At 44.5% G+C, this 22,782-nt stretch overlaps 2 protein-coding genes across 2 annotated transcripts in view; both read left to right on the top strand.

Moving 5' to 3' along the window:
• The first annotated feature begins 228 nt into the window (after window positions 1-228).
• traf3ip2a (TRAF3 interacting protein 2a) lies at window positions 229-6,049 on the top strand. The gene is made up of 10 exons (XM_029753507.1): window positions 229-436; window positions 760-794; window positions 969-1,496; window positions 2,711-2,858; window positions 3,118-3,323; window positions 3,571-3,659; window positions 3,755-3,823; window positions 4,579-4,683; window positions 4,987-5,061; window positions 5,186-6,049. The coding sequence occupies exons 2-10, from the start codon at window positions 779-781 to the stop codon at window positions 5,330-5,332; spliced, it is 1,383 nt and encodes a 460-aa protein (XP_029609367.1). The 5' UTR covers window positions 229-436; window positions 760-778; the 3' UTR covers window positions 5,333-6,049.
• A 2,140-nt stretch (window positions 6,050-8,189) lies between these two features.
• LOC115194109 (DNA polymerase zeta catalytic subunit) overlaps window positions 8,190-22,782 on the top strand; it is a 50,150-nt gene continuing 35,557 nt past the window's right edge. The window contains exon 1 of the mRNA XM_029753494.1: window positions 8,190-9,314. Coding sequence (XP_029609354.1) covers window positions 9,176-9,314 — 139 coding nt within the window. The 5' untranslated portion in view covers window positions 8,190-9,175. The remainder of the gene's footprint in view (window positions 9,315-22,782) is intronic.

The raw sequence follows: 22,782 nt of genomic DNA, 5'->3' as shown, positions 1-22,782 counted from the left end.
CACTTTCCATGAATCAAGTGCCCTCATGTCTGTAGGTGTGCTTTTACTATGACTACTCACTCCACTTTACATGACAAGGTTCACCATGACTGGTTGCAGATTTCCTGCTCTGTTTGGACAACAACCTGATTGGTGGACGTGAACTGCATGCCCCACATTATTTGCATAAATGGTGAAGGGGGACTCCCTTCCTTTGCTATCACTGATCTCTTCCTCTAGATAAAAATTGTGGGAATGTTTCCTATTCGCTCCAGGGCAGATTTGCATATAGAGAGTGGAATACAAGGCTCTGACACAGATAGGAGCCGGGGTCAGGTTTAACTGTTAAACTTGACTGTAAATGGCACCTGTGCTGTATGTTTTAACTTGTTTTCATTGCTTGAAGAATTTAGTAATTGACTTGTTTTTGTATTATTCCTTCACAGACACATTGCAGGTAAGTGAATTGCTTGACTGGAGGACAAAGTTCACTTCCTTGGAACATACGTAATGTTTGATCTGACTGGTTTTAGTTATGTATTATAGTGACTCTGTATTGCCAAAGGACAGCTTTGAGTTCTGTAGTGATAAGGGCTTTTCATCGATCTGCTACATATGATTTCTTTCTGTTTTACCCGTAAAAGAGTTTGTTTCCCTTGTGAATACAGTTTTTCTAAAAAGTGTTGCCAGGAATGTCATGTCATTCTGCTATCCACAGAGGTCAGCTTTCATTCCTGTTAAACCACATTTGTTTCTGTTTCCTTTTACAAAAAAATCTAGCCCTCGTCCTGAGAGAAGAATGGACTCTTTCACAGGTACGCCATTGTCAAATACAGTACACACTACCACACCTATCGAAAAGGAAAGTTAACCTTACACTAAACTCACTCTTACATATCACATCATTTTTTTCCTTCTTTACTTCTCCTAAATGGCTTAAGCTGGATAACATTGTCTGTTGTTGTTGCTGTTGCTATTTTTGTTGTCAGATTCCCGTTGTCACAGAAGTATTCCGGTGGAGACAGATGAGTCAATGACATCATCAACGCTGAACCTAGCATTGCCCTTGCACTGTGGGCAGGGCTCAGAACACAGAAAGAGGCCAAAGGAAGAGGCCTGGTTCGCCCCTGAGGTAACCGTCAATGACGTAGGCCAGGTGGAATACCCCAAGGACTCCTGGAGAAACCCTATGGAAGACCCTCTGGGTAACCTTCGACCCCAGCCCAGAGCCCCCTCCCTGCATCAGAAAGACATGTCCCCACACACCCCTGACCCTGTCGACCTCAGGTTACACCCCTGCAGAGAGAGGGCTCAGTGGACTGAGGATGAGGACTTCTCTTTCCCTGGGATCGTCCGGCGGGGAGCGGAGGGCTTCCCTGGTCCACCCAGCTGGCCTCGACCTCAGGACTGTTTCCTTGAAGGAGCAGAACACTTGGAGGCCCCTCTTTCTCTCAGGTCTGACTTAAATGACATCCACTGTGTCCCTCCGAGATACCCAGCGCACATGCCTCCTCAATGTAAGTAACGTGCTGTATATGACATTAAATAGAAAAGATATAGATAAATGTATCAAAATGATACTGGAGCTGGGTCATTCCACGAATAGAGTGCCTTTTGCTTCCCTTTGATATTTTAAGTGGAAATGATGTACTATTATTGAATTTTAAAGCATTTTAAACCACATGGACATTTTTATAAATAATATGAATAGAGACTTGCTAAAGTGCCAAAAAATTTCAAAACATGTTATATTTAATGAACTGCCCTTCAATATAAACCACATGGACATTTTTATAAATCAGATTTTTTTTATATGACTAAAGACTTGCCGAAATGCCAAAAATCTGAATTTTGAAAAGTGTGACTTTTTCTGACTTGTAGGAAGATTTTAACCCACTTAACCCCAAAAGTTCGCCGTGTTGTCACCATCAATGTAAAGCTCTAGTTATTTGTTGCTTTGATAAAGTCATTTCTGAAGATGATTATTTAGTTCATGTGATTTCTCCCTCATTTTAAGGTCAACCCTGTTATGGGAACTGAACTCTCATTTTAATATGTTGAAACTATTTATAGATTTTATTATTTTTTCAAAATCAACATTGAACATCTAGTAATAGTCAAATCAGTGTGAAGGCAGATGAGCTGGTTTTACTCTTTTCGGCCATTGGTGTTTTTGTGGATAAAAACTGTGGGTGTCAATCATAACACGATAACCCGTTACCCATATATAGATCGGCTATAAATGTTTTCAAGTTTTTTTATATATATTTTTTTAGCTCGCATTCTATTGCCCTTCCCTGTTGAAAACAACATGCTTCCATTCCTCCTGTCACAATGGGAGTTATGGCTGATTTAAGATAACATTGTCACAGTCAACCCTGTTACTTTAATTAGCACTTTTCTTAATTTGAATTCTTGAAATGGGAAAGCATGTTTTTACGAAGGGGAACATTATGAATATGAGCTCTTTATGACAGCAAATAAAAATTAGGTGAAATAAAACTTTTTTTACGGAGTTACCCCACCCAAAAGGCACTATTTTTGTGGAAAGACCAAGCTATTTAACATTTTCTGGGAAGTAGGTGATGTTTTTGTTTAGGTTATTGTTCATATTACTGTCTGAAATATAGCCTGGATGATCCATGTTCTATAATTCAGATAGTGATGATTTTAATTGGGAGCCCATCCAAGACAGGATGTTAAGAGCATGTCTTCTCACATCCCTCTACAGGCCCTGATCCTGTGCACGGCAGGTGTCCGAGACCGTACACATGTCAGAAACCCGTAAATCAAACCCGTCCCCTCTATAATCGTCATCATTATAACCATCTTCACCCTACGGAACCTCAGCGGGAGCTTCAGCAAGACCCACCATCCTGGTACACTAAATATCCCTATAGCCTACTGGTCTAACATCAGATTGTATCATTAGCCTGATACCAAAACCAATTGGATTTCGCAAGTTCCTAGTAGTGCTTTGTTTACAGTTTAATAGGCAAATGTCAACAGGCAAATGTTTGGTGGGGATCCAGTTTTAGCACTAATGTCTGCTGATGGGCATTACAATATACATATAATTCCTGTTTTATGAGTGTTTGGAGCAGACACCCAAATCTTCTATACTGTTTCCCTCTCTAGGACTCCCACGGCTCAAAACAGACTATATGGACAAGGAGCTCTAAAAGACCCCAGATTGAATCTTCCTCAGCGTGTGGCCCCTCCCAGAGAGGTGATGTCTGAGGTCAGTGTGGTGCCCTCTTACCCAGTGACCCCCGGCCAACCAGGTGGGGGAGGAACAGCTACACAGGAACTGAAGAAGACCATCAGTTTACCTGAGGAGTGCAGTAAGTGCATATCATTCTCAATCACTCAGCCAAAAACTTTATCCCCCCCAAAAATTATATTAAAGATAATTGTTCATTAAACAGTGGATTTTCTGTGAATCAGAATGATTGTGTCACCTTATGGCCTTGGCTGGTAAGAGCTCACTATTAAGACTTAAAACCAAGTCTAACATCCACTAAAATGTAAATAGTTGTTTGAGTGCAATTAGCATTCATGTGGATGCCATGCTTGTCTGTTTGATTGCAGGGAATGTTTTTATTACGTATTCTGTGGACACAGCCAGAGAGATGTTTACCTTCGTGAAGTTTCTGATAGATCAGGGCTTTAAACCAGCTGTAAGTTTGCAAACTGTATTTTCCATGGTCTTTTATTCAGAAATTTCCCAATATTTGAAACACTATTTTTCATACATAACTCCTCTCTCTGGCAGATTGACATGTTTGATAATCCAGTCAGAAGAATGGACATCAACAAGTGGATGGACCACTATTTAAAGGATGTAAGTCTAAGTGGTCAGCATTTTTAGAGCATAAAATTGAGCTATTTAATTACGAAACTATACAGAAAAAAATGGGTAACATTTTATTTTAAGGGTCAGTAATAAACCATTTATGAATCATTACTCCCACATTTGTAAATGTTAATAAACTAATTATTCACAAATCTATATATATCCCATAAATATCCTGCATTGTGTGCCTATTCTTTTATCAGGTACTGCTGGAATGTCTACCAATGGCTTGCCCATCTTTTTGTGAGAAATTACACTGGTCACTCAATGTATTTATAAAGCATAATTAGTGCTCACTTTAGATTAGGGGCTGCAAAAAACATGTTACTAACGATTAGCAAATGGTTTATAAATGTGGGAGTAATGATTAATAAATGGTGAACACCCACTTTATAAATGCCTGATGAATAGTTTATTACAGACCCTTAAAGAGATATTGCCAAAATCCCGAAGTAAGGCCATTTATCTACTTCTCCAGAGTCAGTTAAACTTGTGGATACCATTTTTATGTCTCTGTGTCCAGTGTGAAAGAAGTTACAGGTAGTTTCTCGAGCCAATGCTAACTAGCGTTAGCGCAATGACTGTAAGTCATACTTCCAGTCATTGCGCTAACGCTAGTTAGCATTGGCTTTGAGAAACTACCTCAAACTTCCTTCATTGGCCTCATTGCCAAAATCCTGAAGTATCCCTTTAAAATGAAGTCTTATCAAAAACTGAACTGACTATGAGATGCTGCGTTGCAGAAGTCAGTGCTGATCATCGTGGTCATCAGTCCTAAGTACAAGGCAGACGTGGAGGGATACGGGGAGGACGAGCATGGTCTCCACACCAAGTACATTCACACTCAGGTAGGCACTTATACATGCACGTGTAAGAATATATCAAATGAATGTGTGTAGCTACAGTCTTTTTTTAAATGTATTATGGAGTCTCAAGATTAGGACAGTGAGACAAAAAGGTTCTGGGCCTTGGCCACAGCCCCTCCTTGTCATGATGTAGCATAGGTATAAAACACTGCTGTGTAATACAAAGGGAAACATATACTGTACCACAGCCATGTCTAGTTTATGTACAGTATACATTTAATATGCAATGAAGACAATTCATAAAAGCATTAGGCGTTTATCTTTGAGCACCTTTTCCCATTTTAGATCCAGAATGAGTTCATCCAACAGCACTGCCTTAATTTCCGACTGGTACCCGTATTATTTCCCACTGCTACCAAGGTGAGTGGATAGTGAGATGTTTCCCCATAGGGATAGGATTCTATACTGTTGTTATATCCTGTTATATCCTCATGAGTCACTCACGCCGTGGTGTAATGTTACCTATCCCATTCCTGTCTTCCAGAGACATGTCCCCGCCTGGCTCCAGAGTACTAGGATCTACCGCTGGCCCCAGGATACCCAAGACTTGGTTCTCCGTTTGCTAAGAGAGGAACGCTACATCGCCCCCTCTCTGGGGAAAGAGATGACCCTCTCTATACGACCCCTCTGAGAACAGCTAAACTGATATAGACACATTGTTTCTCTGGTACGTAATTGACTTGGATGTTTATATGGCAAATGATTATAGCCTTTTTTTGTACTCAACTGAAATGGTGTGTGGGCGGAGGCGTGTAGCTTAGCACAATTCTCAAATAACCACAAGGTGGCAGTATTTACTTTTTTCACGTTTCAAGTCCTAAAAATGTGCTCGCTTGACATGTTAGGAGTTAATAGTTACGCCTGACATTATGTGGTGACAGTGTTCCTAATATTATGTGATCTGAATATATATTTTAATGGAAAGTAATAATGGCCTGTTGACTGTGAGGTTGTTGAATTTACATGCCACACTTTCTTTTATATCGTAGCCTATACTACATAGTTACTACTGTATTACCCAGAATAGCACTAAACCATGAGCAATGTAAAGGTCTCACACTTCTTTGGGTTTTAGCAGATAAATAGAACAGGATGTAAAGGTGCTTTTAGGGGCCCCCTATTCATCCATGATTTAAGATCCACAGAGGGGCCACAGGAAGAATCTGTCACTAAATCATCAATCTTCTGCAACAGAGGGAGGGGCTGGGGTTCACACCTATTCTGCTTTTTACACTTGTATTTTATCTGCGGTGGTTTCATCATCCTTTGATGAGCCAAACCAAACTATTTTCTGTCAATAATGGCAATCATACTCCACTGTAAATAACAATAAAGTATTAAAATGGTAGGTGCTGTATTTCTCTGTGTTATGAGACATATGTCTGCTCTTCTCAAAAAACAGCCAGTTATATATATATATCACTATCAGCCTAACGCATTCATTAACCATGAGAGCTTAGTTTCCTGCACCCATAAATCAGTTGCTTGTATGATTGTTCCAATACTTGCACCACACTATACAAAGCCTTATCTGGCCAACTCAAAGCAACCACAGGGTTTGGGGAAGGGGGAGATGAGATACTCTCCTGCAGGTGGCTTGGTGTGTGAAACTGAGCCTGTCATCTTATCAGTGAGGTGAGTGATTGATTAACCTGGGCAAACGGGGCTGTGCCTCCAGATTAGAAGTGGAAATTCTCCAACCATCAACAAGGAGAAAATTCCCGTCACAAGAGAGCTGTGTTAACTGTTGTATGTGAATACTTACCCAGAAATATATAGCCTACAGCTGACTAAACTATCCTGGATTGTGATGCATATGCCTACCTCTCAGCAGAAAACTGCTATTAAACAGACTCACCTCATTTTCACCTGCGCTGATTGGTTTCCAGAGAAAGGGCCGAATCTCACTCAAGGTCAGAGCACACTCCCATTGACAGAAGCTCCCGCTCCATCCAGATGAAATGCTAATGGTACATTCTTCGTCATCAGGGACCCATTGAGTGTGGCTGTGTCCCCAGTCTGAGCCGAGTGTTTGGAGGGGTTTATGGGCCTTTCAGTGGAAGAGAAAAGAGCGGTCTCTGCCCATCCACAACTACAGCCTGGTTTATTATGGAAGGAATTAAATTGACCAATGTGAAGCTTTAAAAATCTATGACAGGGCAGTAGAAAGAAAGTGCGAAAAAATAGGCCTATAATTATAAAAATAGCCCATATTTTTTATGTAGTTGTGGCAAATATTGTTGTGTGCCACAATATTGTGTGGACTGACTGAAAGATCTTGTGGAATTTAGAACTATGTCCATTCTATTCTGTTTGTCTATCTTGTCTTGTGGTAAATAAACATTATTTAGAACTAAGGGGAACAGGATGTAGGAACAAAATTGTATTCATATGGATGTAGGAATTATAGGGCCAAAATTTATCAAAATATGGTAATTGTACTGTAGTGATGTACTGTACTGTAGTGTAGTGAGGAACTTCTAGAAGTGTTCAAAGAAGGACATACTAGGAAGTGTGTTAGAGCCAATCACAGCACAGCGAACGTTAAAGTGATCCAATCATGCACGAGAGGAAAGGGTCTCGCCAGTGTCTTTTACGACTGCAATGTTAGGTTACGCAGAATGAAAACATGCTTCGGGAGCTTGTCTTGAGCCTGTAAAGTAGTATGTGGAAGTTTTGTTCTATAAAAATGTAATTGCGAAAGTCATTGCAATCGAAATCAGTTCATTTCAAGAGCATTTTGTAATCGTTCATCATTGGAAGGCGTCATTTCTGTGTTTTGTTTTTTTAAATAGTTTAGATCAGTGGAGTAGTATAATGAATTATTCGAGAATGTTAAGTCATTGAGGAGATTCGATTTTCTGGCCCGCGTTACCCCAGTGCATGGAGTTTGAATCGGGTCAAAAGTGATTGCATTGGTTTTGGAACGGTGCTTCCTCCCGTGCGTGAGCCAAGTGCCATTCAAAACTCATGGCGAAATTATCTTAAAACCAAAGTGAGGTAGCCTGAGCTAGATTAAGCACGTGGAGTAATGAGGAGTCTGTGTTTTCACATGCTAAAGTGATTGTTTAAAAAAATACAAATGCTTTATCTGCCGTCCCAGTAAAAACCATTTTGATAATTCAAACCTATATATATATATATTTTTAAATAGATCTTGTATGTTTCTGAGCGATGCACCATGCTGACTTGTTAACAACATGGCCGAGGGGCGCAGATTTACTGCTCTATTTGAGAAGGGCGTTCCTCCCTCGCCGCTTTTGCCCGCTCACGTCACGTGCCGTATATCGGTGTACAGCGGCTCCGGTTAATAGAACTCCCTCATTATAAAACGGGTTGTTTGGATCCTGGATGCTGATTGGTTGATAGCAGGGAGCTATAGCGCCACAATCTCCTCATTCGCTGGGTAATGACTATTAGCCGTGCCATTAGATGTATTAATGCGCATCCACTGTCCCATTAGCCCAGCCATTCAATATTCACAACATTTCCCAACCAAATAAGAAGATTTAAAAATGCATAATACGATTTCGCCTTTCATACCCATGTCCCGCCTAAAGATTTGTAAACCAATTGAAAACCTAACTTCCACTTGCGCGCTTGTAAACGGACCAATGCCAATCGTGAAAATGAGGTGGTTCTAACAGCAAAATTTGGGACTGGATCTTGAGTCTTCTGACCCGTGTTGCTGCAGTGTGTCAGTAGCGAGCAGCTAACCAGTAGCGGCAGAGACTAGGGGAGGGTCTGCCGGGGGAGGAATGGTGTTGCCTTTGGGTTAGTGTTGTGATCATATTACAGAGAAGAGGAAACCTTGTCCGCAGTGCCACATTGGAAGCGCACATGAAACCACTGCACGAACAGCCACACTTGATTCTCTTCTCAAGCGTTTTGTTTGCAAGTCAAATACGTGCAGTAAAAATATTCGGTCTCCGCAGGAGAGTAAACTCAACAATTGCCCATTTTTTCCCCGGATGGATATGCCGTAGCAACACCCGGATTCGGCGAGTGGGGAGAAAGTGGTTTTGGTTTCGCTGGTTTAACTAGCTATGGCCGCTCGAACCAATGCAACGTCTCGTGGAAGCCCAGGATTGTGTTATTTTTGAAGGGACGGGTGGGCAGCTAGTTTCAGCACTGTACATTCTGGAGAAGAGTGGACTATGTCAATAGTAACTGAATCACGGGGCACCTCCATTAGTTACGGTATGGTCCCCCAGTAGCTGCAGCTCAGATTACTCTTCATAGTTTTTCGCCTGCGAAACTAGGCGGAATATGGGCAACTCCGCGGGCTGCCTCGATAAACAAACAAACGAGACTTTGGTTTATTGCTAGGTCGTTTGTGGACATACAACTGATTCCCCGTTCGTCGGTTGCTACATTGTTACAAAGACCAATTTTATTGTCATTCTGTTCCTAGATGTTGCCCCGGATCATCATCGTTTAGCTAGCGTGGTAGATTGTATCCAGCACAGCAGTCATGTTTGCTGTCCGCATCGTCACCGCTGACTACTACCTTGCAAGTCCCCTCAAAGACTTGGACGTCTGTTATAACGAATTCCGCGAAAGTGACGTGAAGAAAGTACCAGTGGTTCGAATTTTCGGGGCAACACCAGCAGGTATGTTCATCTGGTTTTTAATATGTGGTTTATCCTCTGCTGTTTGGTACAGTACCGCCACGCGGTGCACGGATGTAACACACATTTACAAAAGCAACCCAGTTCAAACTAGAACAATACAGAAAGCGGTCTTTTGAATTATGTTTAGAGAGGTGACACTTTGTAACAAACCATACACCAACTCGCCACTGTTTCCAGCGTGCACGCGATGCTTCACATAGTTGCTTTGTTTTCAGTCTCGTGTTCCATTCCAGGGCTGTGGACAGACAGACAGACCTTCACCACACCTACATGATCAACATTTGGCACATAACCCACTTTACAATACCTTCAATAAAATAAACGAAGTATATTTTCTGTGCCAAGCAACCCGAGGGGATGGTTCCACAGCGACTTGGAATCACAGCATGACAAAGTTTCCACAATGGAGGTGTGACTGTCTGTCTGGTTAACTGGTTTCCTGCAGCACTCACCGGAAAAGTGGTTGTAATTTCGAGCCAAATATGGAGGACGGACGCGCTTTGCCTTCTGGTATGGTTTATGTATTGGAATCAGACCACACAAGGAAATATGTTCATGTGTGGGTCAGGGTGTCAATAAAGTGATGTCTGTTAGCCCCTCACCTTTTCATGTGCTGACCTCTGCGTTATAAAGAAGGCAGCTCTAGCAGCTTGCAGACAAAAAAAACGAACCAAAAAAAAAGTGGACCCTACTTATCATATCTACACTCAGACAATGTCCCTGCACCCCTCACTGACCAGTTTCATTACAGCACTGTAGTGTAACAAGTGGACGTGGGTTGGGTTCACCGATGCCATGTGAAACTTATTTTGCCACTTATTTTTTGTTGTATTGCGTTGCATGATCTGTTGAATAATGTTAACGCTTTCTAACCTCCAGACGGTTAGTCGACACCGAGGTCACACTCCGAGAGGCAAGCACAGACAGCCTTAATTTTACATGTATTCCGTAGCTTTTGTATTCTGCTGGAATGTGCTTGGGATATTGTTTTACCTCAAGGTATTGTGAGGCCGTGGCTTTCAATAACAATACAACAAGGCATCTGTTTGGGGATTAGCAGGCTGCATTGTTTTACAGTAACTCTCTCCTGCAGCTCCACTCAGTTTATGTACTACTTGTGGCAAGCCTAAATCAGTGTTGGCTCACTATTTCCAATGTGCAATTGCGCATCAATATGGAATGCTTTGTCTAGAAGAAGCACAACTCCTTTATTTCTCCATTTTGAATAGCTTTGCTGAAGTGCATCTTTAACAGTCATATTGACTCATTTACTTTTTTAATTGCTCTGCCATTTTTTTTTTTGTCTTTGACTCCCGTCCTTGATTTTTCCCGAATAAGTCTATAACATACTGTCGTTGCTAGAATCTTAATATCACTAACATTTGTTATAAGCAGTTTTAAGAGGACATGGCACCCCCCCTCCATCTGTCATTCACTGGCTGATGATGGCCCATCGAAACTTCCCCTAAACCGTTTCATTAAATTTCACGTGTATATAATAGTCTAGCTTGGAATTTACACAGGCAGGCTGATGAAATGTCAAAAAGTGACCTTTTTTCGCAGTTAATCCGTTTTTATGTCTTTATAGGAGAGCAGATTCTGAACTTTTCAAATCACCTAAAATATATTTTTCCTTATAGCGTTACTGCAACACTCAAAACGCAGTAATATTTTTCAACTCGGAATGTGCCGTTCTGTTCTTCAGAAATGCATTTTCTGAAATGCATAATGTTCCTTAAGACCTGCCCTAATAACAAACCAATAATGAATGATCTTTGTGATGGTGTTTATTTAATCAATTTTAACACTTGAATTGTGGTGTTTTTAGTGTTTTTTTTTGTTTGTTTTATTTGTACATATAGCCTACAGTTACATAAACTAATGAAAATGCTATTTTGTTCTTTAAAATACATGTTATTTCATATTCTAATCAAGCAATAAGGCCCGAGGGGGTGTGGTGTATATGGCCAACGCGTAGTGCCTGGATACAGCCCTTAGCCGTGGTATATTGGCCATATACCACAAACCCCAGAGGTGCCTTATTGCTATTATAAACAGGTTACCACCGTAATTAGAACAGTAAACAATAGTTTTGCATCCATACCTGTGGCATGTTGTCTCGTATACCACGGTTTTCAGACAATCGGCATCCAAGGCTTGACCGACCCCCGGTTTATGTTACTGTACCTTCATAGACACAACCAAATTATTTATTTTTCCTTTTTTTGCACTAGCATATATGAAATGTATTATTTTTTTTTCTTCGACTGTTGACGTCCAAAAGATGGCAGGCTTTTCTAGTGTTAAAAAGAATAGACTGGAAATGGGTCACAGACACCCACACAAAGGTAATACAATCATCAGTCTTGTATACATGCGTCAGGGCTGAGCTATAACACGTTGGCATGTCTCTGTTTCTCCCTACACGCCAATAAATAGGCTAGTCTACATTTGTCTGTAATGCTTTCAAAGCTGTCATGTAACCTAAACACTGATCTCATTCTATGGGAGTTGCTGGACTAAAAAGTAAGTTGTTTGTTTTGCTCGGCTGTGTGTGTGTGTGTGTTTACATGCGTGGCCCTGTGCGACATGCACCTGGTGTTTCTCTAACCCCTCCCTGTCCTCTCCTGACACGAGCCATGTGCACAGAGCAGACACGAGAGACACACCATTCTGCCCTCTGTCACTCGACACCACACTTCCTGTTTTCACTTAGTCTGCTTGCTCTTAGTTGGCCAGCCCCTGAGGCCCAGTCCCCGGCCCTAATAGAGCATAGTGTTCTAGTGGTGTGCTGCTGTCTGGTTGCACAGCACATGATGTAATGTACTCCTCTATAGGCCTTAGCTACCTGTCTACGTCCATCAGGGGACCCATATGCATGACGGAACGCTGGAGACGCTGATGCTGTTCTTTCCATGGTTTCCGTTGCTTTTCAGCATGCTCAATCGTTGCTCATTTAGGCCAAATGATAGTGCTTGGGCACAATATGCAGTGGTAATCAGTAATTCATTGCATATGTAAGAGGCCAGCAGCAGCCAGCTCGAGCAGCACTGGCAGGCTTGATTGAAGTTTCCATGCATGGTAAATACAGAGTCTCTCCCACACTGCTGGGAGTTGCAGTTTGCTGCAGTCTTTGAGCTCTGGCAGCATTGATCCTGCTTGATGTCTAGCAAGGCTAGATTTACTAGATCTAGCAGGCATTCTCACTGCCTCAATGCCTGGGAGAGGCAGCCAGGAACAGTTTTTTTTTTTGTTTGTGTTGCTTGACTGTGTTTGCGTGCGTGTGTGTGTGCAGGGGAGGGGAAACTTGCATGACCAATTGACCTGAATGAGGGGTCAAGCAGCGAACAGCGGCAAGAGATAAAACACGGGGCCTCCCTCCAACCCTCTCTCCTCCTGGCCCCTGCCTCCCTCCTCCCCCTTTACCTCTCACCAGGGGAACTCTAATGCCCTCTAAAGGAATTCCTCCTGGAACCGTCAACAGGATAATGGGGGGGATTCAAAGACCGGGCGTCTCATTAGTCAAAAGGTCATTTTTCTCTTGATTTGCTACCTCCCTTTTTTATTTATTTATTGGACTCTTTAGCATTCTCAAGATGTAACCTAGGCCTGTGTTTCTTATTAGGCTACTTTAACGTGGATACGGCTATCTACTTATCTCTCATGTTTTGTAGCCACATGGCTGGCTGTCTTTTGTGGGCCTAGTCCCTTTAGCCTCAGTTGAATCCATTCCCTTCCAGGCTCGTTCCAATTTCGACTAGTTTTGATGCCAAAAAAATAGCTGCCAGGGAGGAATGCCTTGCTCTGTGAGAGAGGAGTTTGCTGTGAATGCAGAGAGCAGCATGAACCCTGGCCCCTGATAATCCTGAGGCTGTGATGTTATTGTCACCAGACACTGGGGCCCCGGGTCTTTAAAAGCCCTTCCGTTGGGGGGTTTCCAGTGAAGACACGCACACACACGCCCCTCTCAGCCTGTCCAGGTCTCATTAACCATTAACAAAAGCCTGTTGTTCTTTTGTTTGTCATGCATTCCATCTCTTTGGGCCTTCCTTCTCTAGTACGTCAAGGTGGTCCAATCAGTGCCCCTCTCATGAGTAACGGGAGACAGTAATGGCACCTCGTCGTGTCTTTGTGGTCGTGAAGAAGCAGCTCCATGCCATGCCGTGTCTCTGTCATAGGGGCCTCGCATCAAGCCAGGAATTCCAGAAGTGCTATCTGGTTTCAAAGGGTTCCGCAGGCACATGATGGACTTTGAAAGCTTAGAACCCCCCCCCCCCATGCAACGGGTATCAATCAAGTGTAAATCAGTGAGGTTGTTTTTGTCCGTTGAATGCTTTAATACTGCAGGTGGCCTCTATGGAGGATTTACAGTGCATTAAAGCTGAAGAATGGGCCCCACCCCTTTCTCTGGGTGATGATGCCGATCACCTGCTGCTGCTTCTAGACTGTGGCTGAACGGTTACTGGGGGTGGTAGGTTTATATCACAATGAACTTTCAATCTATAACTCTACTGTAGCCAATGCATTTACCGCCTAGCTGAGTTAGCCCTATAGCCTCTAACATAAAGCAGAACGGAATACCTTTTAGTCTGTACTGTGGCCAAGGCGATATATATACCTTTTTTAGCCTTTACCTCATAGCTGAGCTATAGACTGTGCTTACTCTTAAAGGCGCCAGCATGCTTCAGTTCGGAGTGAGTGTGCTCGCATACTCCCTTAAAACCTCTCTCGGGTATGTGGGATGAAATCGTCCCACCTAGTCAACAGCCAGTGGAATCGAGTGGCGCGATATTCAAAAACCTTAAAAATGCTATTACTTCAATTTCTCAAACATATGACTATTTTACACCATTTTAAAGACAAGACTCTCGTTAATCTAACCACATTGTCCGATTTGAAAAAGGCTTTACAACGAAAGCAAAACATTAGATTATGTCAGGAGAGTACCCAGCCAGAAATAATCAAACACCCATTTTTCAAGCTAGCATATAATGTCACAAAAACCAAAACCACAGCTAAATGCAGCACTAACCTTTGATGATCTTCATCAGATGACACTCCTAGGACATTATGTTAAACAATACATGCATGTTTTGTTCAATCAAGTTCATATTTATATCAAAAAACTGCTTTTTACATTAGCATGTGACGTTCAGAACTAGCAAACATACCGAAAACTTCCGGTGAATTTACTAAATTACTCACGATAAACGTTCACAAAAAACATAATTATTTTAAGAATTATAGACACAGAACTCCTTTATGCAATCGCGGTGTCAGATTTTAAAATAGCTTTTCGGCAAAAGCACATTTTGCAATATTCTGAGTAGATAGCTCGCCATCACGGGCTAGCTAATTTGACACCCACCAAGTTTGGCGTTCACTAAACTCAGAATTACTATAAGAAAAATTGGATTACCTTTGCTGTTCTTCGTCAGAATGCACTCCCAGGACTTCTACTTCATCCACAAATGTTGTTTTGGTTCAAAATAATCCATAGTTATGTTAAAATATCCTCTGTTTTGTCCGTGCGTTCAGGTCCCTATCCGAACGGTGACGCGCGGACGCATGTCGTGACAAAAAAAATCGAAATATTCCATTACCGTACTTCGAAGCATGTCAAACGCTGTTTAAAATCAATTTTTATGCGATTTCTCGTAAAATAGAGATAATATTCCGACCGGGAGACGTTGTTTTCGTTCAAAGACTGAAAGAAGAAAATGGACTCTTCACGTGCACGCACGCGCGTGCCTGTGTCATTGTTCTCAGATCGACCACTATCCAAATGCGCTACTGTTTTTCAGCCAGGGACTGCAGAGTCATCATTCAACGTTCTGGCGCCTTCTGAGAGCCTATGGGAGCCTTACAAAATGTCACGTTACAGCAGAGATCCTCTGTTTTTGATAAAGAGGCTATAGAAGGCCAAGAAATGGTCAGAGAGGGCACTTCCTGTACAGAATCTTCTCAGGTTTTGGCCTGCCATATGAGTTCTGTTATACTCACAGACACCATTCAAACAGTTTTAGAAACTTTAGGGTATTTTCTATCCAAATCAAACAATTATATGCGTATTCTAGTTTCTGGGCAGGAGTAATAACCAGATTAAATCGGGTACGTTTTTTATACTGCCCCCTACCCTAGAGAGGTTAAAAGACCTTCGCTTGATAAATGAGAAAAAAAGCGGCAATAGTACTCTTTGTCAATTTTTTGAGATGCCGTAGCCTGTAACACACTTCCTCAAAATTGTCTGTCGTTAATTTTGACGTTTTTGCTGAGGAGATCTTAGTCGTGCAATTCTGCATCTAGCTAAGATGTTTGGTGCTGTATTTCTCAATGAAAAAATGTGCATGAAAACGAGTCGTCTCTCGTTGAAAGACAACAAAGACTTTATTGAAAAATCCTTACTGTTGACCAATCACCGACTTTGGCTTGCCTCAAGAAATTATTTTGTGCCCGAACAGCCGAGAAAACCCTTACCGAAGTCCAAATGAACAAAAAGGCCACAACGTTGTCATAATATATGCACAAACTCTTCTGAACTGTTTCAGCTGGGAAGCATGCGGACACCTTAAATCTTTAACCTGTAGCTGAACTGTTCTAGGCCTACCTTTTTTTTAGTCTGGCCTGTAGCTGAACTGTTCTAGGCCTACCTTTTTTTAGTCTGGCCTGTAGCTGAACTGTTCTAGGCCTACCTTTTTTTTAGTCTGGCCTGTAGCTGAACTCTTCTAGGCCTACCTTTTTTAGTCTGGCCTGTAGCTGAACTGTGTGCCTTTTGTCTTGTATGAGGGGAGGTTTTTCCTGAGTGCTCTCTTGCTCTCTGATTGCTCTCTCAGCTCCCTCTTCCTCTCTCTCCCTCTCTCTCTCCTGAGGTTTTTCTGTACAGTACACATATGCCCTTGCTGCAGCGCCCGGGTCTGGGTGATTGATGGCTTTAATAGCTCCCTCCGGTTCTACAGTGGCTTTTTGAATGCGTCACCACCGCCGAGGGCAGAGATGTGGGGCTGCAGCGCTAGTCATTGTCCCTGCCATCCTTTTCTGTCGCCCAGGTGGAGTTAGGTGACACCCTGGTCTTTTCATACTGTAGGTCTGTACCCACCTAGCTCTCAGACTTCACCTTAGACAGGTTTCAGTGAACTGAAAAGACAATCGCAGCCTCACAGCAAAGCCTTTTCATTTCAGTTTGTCAATTGACTAATGGCTTACAGGGGGAACATTTTACGCTCAACTTTGCCAGGTGATTTGTTTCAGCTGAATTAACGGCAGGATTTTGTGGATCTGGTAAAAAGGAGAAAGAGATGTCTGCAGTGCCCGAGTGAGATGGAACCTTGGTGGGGTGGCCACGCTGATATTTTTTGGCGGGCCGTATATCTGTGTGATGGATGGTGGATTCATTAGCACAGGGGAGTTGAATGGGACTACACAGCCACCGTAGTCTGGGCTGGCTCGCTTCATGGTGGGCTCGGCTGAATCTGAGACGGTGCTGCAGACCGGTGTGTGTGTGTGTGTAGGACTATTATGTGCTGTCAGTCTTGATTGGTGTTGGGCTTTCTAGTTGCGGTCTCCTCTCCCCTCAGGCCTCCGGCCATGCCAAGGTCACTCCCCCAGAGGGAGTCCAGGATCTCCCTGGATGCTGCATCACAAATGGCAGCCTATTTCCTTTTACAGTGCACTACTTTGGACCAGGGAACCTATATATCGGGAATAAGGGTGCCATTTTGAAAGCAGAAACCAGCCACCTCTCCTCTCTGGTACTGGCACCTGTCTGAGGAGCTCCACCTTACTACTGCAGGTGCCGCGCCATGCCTTGACGGTTCGCCCAGCCAGCTTCGTGAGTGTGTGTTTTCACCTCCCGCCTTCTGACAGGCCACCGCTGGATGGTTAATTGTCTGAGTGAGCAGCTCTTTTCTGCGCTGTTTGATTTTGGCTGGGTCGAATCAATAGGAGACATGCTGTGTTAATAACACACACAGAGGTGGAGGTGGCCAGCCAGGTCTACCGCTCGCTGCTGGTAAATACGTCTTCTGGCTGCAAATCCCACTGACTGACTCACAGACATTTACCTCCAGGCTGATGGGGGAGGTTGGCGTAGCAGACGGACACCCAGCCAGACAACAGACGGACGGACGGACCAGCCAAGCGCTCTCTACCACATCCGGGACTATAGCAGACATGGGATTTCTGTCCTTAAACACCTGCCCTAACCACATTCTAGGCAGTACTAGGGGCCTGTGGGGATATCAGCGGGCTGTTGTTGCTCTCATCAGTAGGCCTCGTATGCGTCTTCGGTCAGCTTTTACTGCTGCCTGCCGGTGAGGTAATGCGATTAGTCCCTGACTGAAGCTGGGCTGGATTACTTGCGTTGGTCGCAAGCGTCAGGCCAGGAAATGCCTCCCTTTTTTTTCTCCCCCGGTACTTTATGAAATACGCCTGTGTTCTTCTCGTTTGATGTGGAGTGCTCAGTAACTGTGGGCTGTCTCCCTGCCAACGGTTGTGTTGGGATATTAAGTGGGCTTGTGTTCTTTGAATGCAGGGAGTCCCTAAAAAGCAGGTACTGCCTGTGTGGTCCCTCTCTGGTCCGGTGTTGGCACGTGGAGTTGGGTCACTTTGGGTCGCTTCTGAGTGTTCCGAACCCTTCCTCTCTTCTCCGGGCTCTTTGTCCCTAAGTTAGAGGACTGAGGGAGAGGGGCCCTGCACGGGCCATTCAGGCTCTCTGTCCCCCAGGCCACTCACTGTTGTATGGGAAACTGTGTAGTGTTTCAGGCAGATTTTGAAGATCTTATTTTAAAAGAATGAAATCATTTGGCAGAGAAAGAGCCTGGACTGGAATGCTTTGAACCTGTTATGCTGTGCCTTCAATCTGGATGTTGATAAAACACACACACACACACACACACACACACACACGCGCATGGATTAAATTCTTATCGGTAGGTCTTATGTATCTGCCGTTGGGGACGGAGAAGTAGGACTGCAGCTTTCTGTTTTGAAGCTGTAGCTACGACAGGAAAGCCCTGCTTTCTGAACACCCCATTCTACGCTCCCCTTCCTTGTGAGGACCCGCATCTCAATGTGCCTGTGAAGACCAAACGGCATGTCTTGAGATCAATTTTTAATTCCACAGTTCCACTGTACACAGTGTGTATGAAAGCAGGCTTATTAAAGGGGGGTGGGGAATTCTGGCTGGCTCTAAAAATAGCCCGGCTTGTTTTTTTTATTTTTTAAAGGCAACCAAGCTTGCTTCTTTCTGTTCTGTCAGTGCTGGAGGAGCACAGTGAAGGGGGGGCTACATGAAACACTGAGATTCTGGGTCGACCAGAACATAGTCTTCTGCTGCTGTCTTCATTTTAGAAGAGTTTCATGCCTGCCCTCTTTATAAAAAGCATCCGTTTTTTTTCTTGAAGGGAAATGTCTAAACCTGTTCCCCATATCCCCTTTGTTCTCCTAGCTACCTTATTTTCCCTCACAGCACTATATCGGCTGCAATTTGGTCTGTGTGTGTGTGTGTGTGTGTTAGAGGGAGGAAGGGAGTTTCGCTCGTCTAATGCACCAATCACGCCTCCCCAACGCTGTGTGATGTGTGGCACAGAGACATGCCATGAATATCAAATTTCGACGTGCTGAAAATGGGCACGCAGACCTGTTAAGGGAAAATGTCCTGTTGTCTGGCTGTGTTTTTATCTTGATCAGGGCGTTTCGGACACGGGCGGACACCGGAGCGTATAAACAACGTTGGTGACAACTCAGATTTGGATGTTGATGGCTGTTGTCGTGGTACCTTGCGCTCTCTCTCTCTCTCTCTCTCTCTCTCTCTCTCTCTCTCTCTCTCTCTCTCTCTCTCTCTCTCTCTCTCTCTCTCTCTCTCTCTCTCTCTCTCTCTCTCTCTCTCTCTCTCTCTCTCTCTCTCTCTCTCTCTCTCTCTCTCTCTTCTCTCTCTCTCTCTCTCTCTCCCCTTCCTTTATTTCTCCTCTCTTTTTCCTCTTTCTCCTCTCCTCACTTTGTCTCTCCTCTCCTCACTTTGTCTCTCCTCTCCTCACTTTGTCTCTCCTCTCCTCACTTTGTCTCTCCTCTCCTCACTTTGTCTCTCCTCTCCTCACTTTGTCTCTCCTCTCCTCACTTTGTCTCTCCTCTCCTCACTTTGTCTCTCCTCTCCTCTCTTTCTCCTCACTCACTTTCTCCTCTCCTCTCTCTCTCTTTCTCCTCTCGCTCTCTCTATCATTGGATAGAGATGGCTTCCGGCCATTCTGATATTAGCCACAGTACTAGCCTACGGTAGATCATGTGCAACACTTGGTCTAGCTAGCACATTAGGCTGGAAACACAATAGCTTTGTTTGATTCCACCTCTCACATTTTTTAATATCTCAAGGGGAGACATTTACATAATATATTATTTCATCGCAAAGTTCAATTCCGATTCAGACGCCGTCGGTCTCCCTTTGTTCTGTTCACTGCCGTCGAACAAGGGTATCCATTTGTCATTTTATTTCGAATTTCACAGTCGCTCTCCAGTCCAGACTGCCTGGCAGTTTCTGACTAAATGAATATTTACGTTCTCTAACACCAAATGTGTCTGTCTTTTAATTGCCTGGGTTGGAATATCAGACTGCTTGTTAGTACAGAAGCGTCCAGGCTAATGGTCAACCAGCAGCATGTGCGGTCATACATATTGCGTGTTCACAGTGATGCTGTTCGTGTGTGTGTGTGTGTCGTAAGGCTAGTCTACACACTTCTGTCAGACTGGGAGCTGCAGACACAGAGGATACCCTACCCGCTGGTCACTCTCCTCTCTCTCCTCTCTCTCTCTCTTCTCTCAGGGATTTATCGGAATGGGAAACATATGTTAACATTGCCAAAGCAAGTGAAGTAGATATGAAACAAAAGTGAAATAAAAATGAACAGTAAACATTACACTCACAAAAGAGCAAAGACATTTCAAATGTTTATTATGTGCAAGTAGTTAACGTACAAAAGGGGAAGATGAATAAACATAAATATAGGTTGTCTTTACAATGGATTTTGTTCTTCACTGGTTGCCCTTGTGGCAACAGGTCACACATCTTGCAGCTGTGATTGCACACTGGTATTTCCCCCAATACATATGGGAGTTTATTGAACTTGGGTTTGTTTTGGAATTCTTTATGGGTCTGTGTAATCTGAGGGAAATATGTGTCTCTAATATGGTCATACATTTGGCAGGAGGTTAGGAAGTGCAGCTCAGTTTCCACCTCAGGCTGTGTGCACACTGCCCACAAAATGCCTTCTCTTGAGAGCCAGGTCTGCCTACGCCGGCCTTTCCTTCTCTGTTCTCCTCTACCTACTGTGCAATCCGTTCCTGCAGATCCAATTTCTCTCTCTTCCTAATTCCACCCCACTCCCCCTTTTTTTGTTGTTCCTTTTTCCACAGCTACTTTCTCTCTCCGTGTGTCAGAGACGACCTGTCCCGGCAGGTGTCATGTCACTTTGTGTTCCTGTGTCCTGTTCAGAATGTGACTAGGTCAGAGATGCATGTGGGACTGCAGCTGCCCTCCCTGTGCTCTACTCTCCCTGACCCTGTCAAGTTCACCCTGAGCCACAGTCACATACCTGAAGATGCAGGGAGAGAAGTCATTCCCCGACACTGTTCATTCCCTGCTGTGTGTGTGTGTGTGTGTGTGTGTGTGTGTGTGTGTGTGTGTGTGTGTGTCGTCAGGCTAGTCTACACACTGCTGTCAGACTGAGAGCCGCAGACACGGAGGATACCCTACCCGCTGGTCACTCTGTGGAGCTCTTCTCGTGCTCTTTCACCCTCCCTCCCTCTCTCTCTCGCTCGTTCTCTCTATCGCTCTCGCGCTTTCTCTCGCGCTCCTCCACTCGCTCTTCCCCTCTCCTTTGTCTCGTTCTTTCTCTCGCTCTCTCTCTCCCTGTGCTCTCCCTCTCCCCTCGCTCCCTCTTCTGTCCCTTTGTTCTCCTCTACCTACTGTTCAATCAGTTCCTGCAGAACCAATTTCTCTCTCTTCCTAATTCCCCCCCCCCACCCCACCCACCTTCCTTTTTCCACAGCTACTCCCTCTCTTCCAGTGTCAGAGACGACCTGTCCCTGCAGGTGTCATGTCACATTGTGTTCCTGTGTCCTGTTTGGGTGGGGGGGGGTCCCGGTCAGTGATGCGTGTGGGACTGAATCTACCCTCCCTGGCCTTTACCCTCCCTGACCCTGTCAAGTTCATCGGCCTCTCACCCTGACACCCCTCCTTCATCGCCCTGAGCCACGGTCACATACCTGAGCTCCAACACGGTGGAAGACATTAGTGAAGATGCAGGGAGAGAGAGAGAGAGAAGTCGGGTCTTTCTAATCTGACTGGACAGGTGGTTTTGGATGTGGGGCCTCTGCCTCAGTGTTGGCATACTAGCATAATGCACTTCACAGCCCCCTCTCTCCTCTCCTCTCCTCCTCCTCCTCTTCCCGTCCTCCAGTTGTTGTTGCATCTCCAGTGGGTTCTGTCCTGCCCCCAGGCTGTGCTGTTCTGGTCTGTCCTCCTCTGACGCTCCTCATCATTAAGCATAGTGCTTGGGTCTGTGGCCAGACCGATGTGGCTTTGTGTCTGGACTATGTGGGGAATAAAGCTGCCCTGGTAGCAGAGTTCTTCAGCCTGCTAGTAATAGTCTTCCCCCCTCGACTGTAGCTAGAGGCTCAGAGGGCCACTGGTATTAGCGGGCCACAAATATAAACATGGAGTAGGCGAGAGGACTGGACCACAATGACACACAGACACACAGAGCGGCGAGGGAGCGAAGGTCAAGCCACAGAAACCAGGTCCTGGTTCTGTGGGGGGGGGGGGGGGGGCTGTGGTTCTGTGGACCTGCGCGCGTCACTGCGACGGTCACCCACTGCAGTGCTAGCGAACCGGACTGTATCCCCTCTCTGTCTCTCTCTTCCTCTTTCTCTCGCTACCGTTCTGTCATTCTATCCCGCTGATAAAGACACACCCCGTGGAATGTTAGTCATTTGGCCTCCTCACCTTCTCAGGTTTTTGTATCTTATGGCTCACTTGCTCCCGTCGCTTCTTGAGGTGGTTGGGCGTGCAGACTTTGATTGATTGAACATGTTTGTGTGAGCACAGCCAGAGCTGGCAGGACATCGATCGACAGGCTGCCGTCGCGGTAATCGCACAGGTCTGGCAGACACACACACACACCCTTCTAGCCCACCTGATTAATGCGACTGGTTGAGACAGGTGTGCCGGGGTGCAGGTGATGCTCATTGAAAGGTCATCGATTTGTCTATCTCACCACGTCTGACATTGGGCAGCTGTGCAGCGAGGACTCACCCCTGGATAAAGAAGAGTCTGTACAGGCATGTTGCGACGGTGGTCTCGGTGGTCCTACTATCCTGGTTATTCCCCAGTCAGAGTATTTCCTTCTCGCTGTGAGACATCTCTGACTGCTTGGACTTATATTCCTGTCCCACCCCC

The sequence above is a fragment of the Salmo trutta genome, chromosome 1 (genome assembly GCF_901001165.1).
Source record: "Salmo trutta chromosome 1, fSalTru1.1, whole genome shotgun sequence".
NCBI classification, from domain to species: domain Eukaryota; kingdom Metazoa; phylum Chordata; class Actinopteri; order Salmoniformes; family Salmonidae; genus Salmo; species Salmo trutta.
The sequence above is the reverse complement of the archived record's forward strand: the minus strand, read 5'-3'. Positions and strand labels throughout refer to the sequence as shown.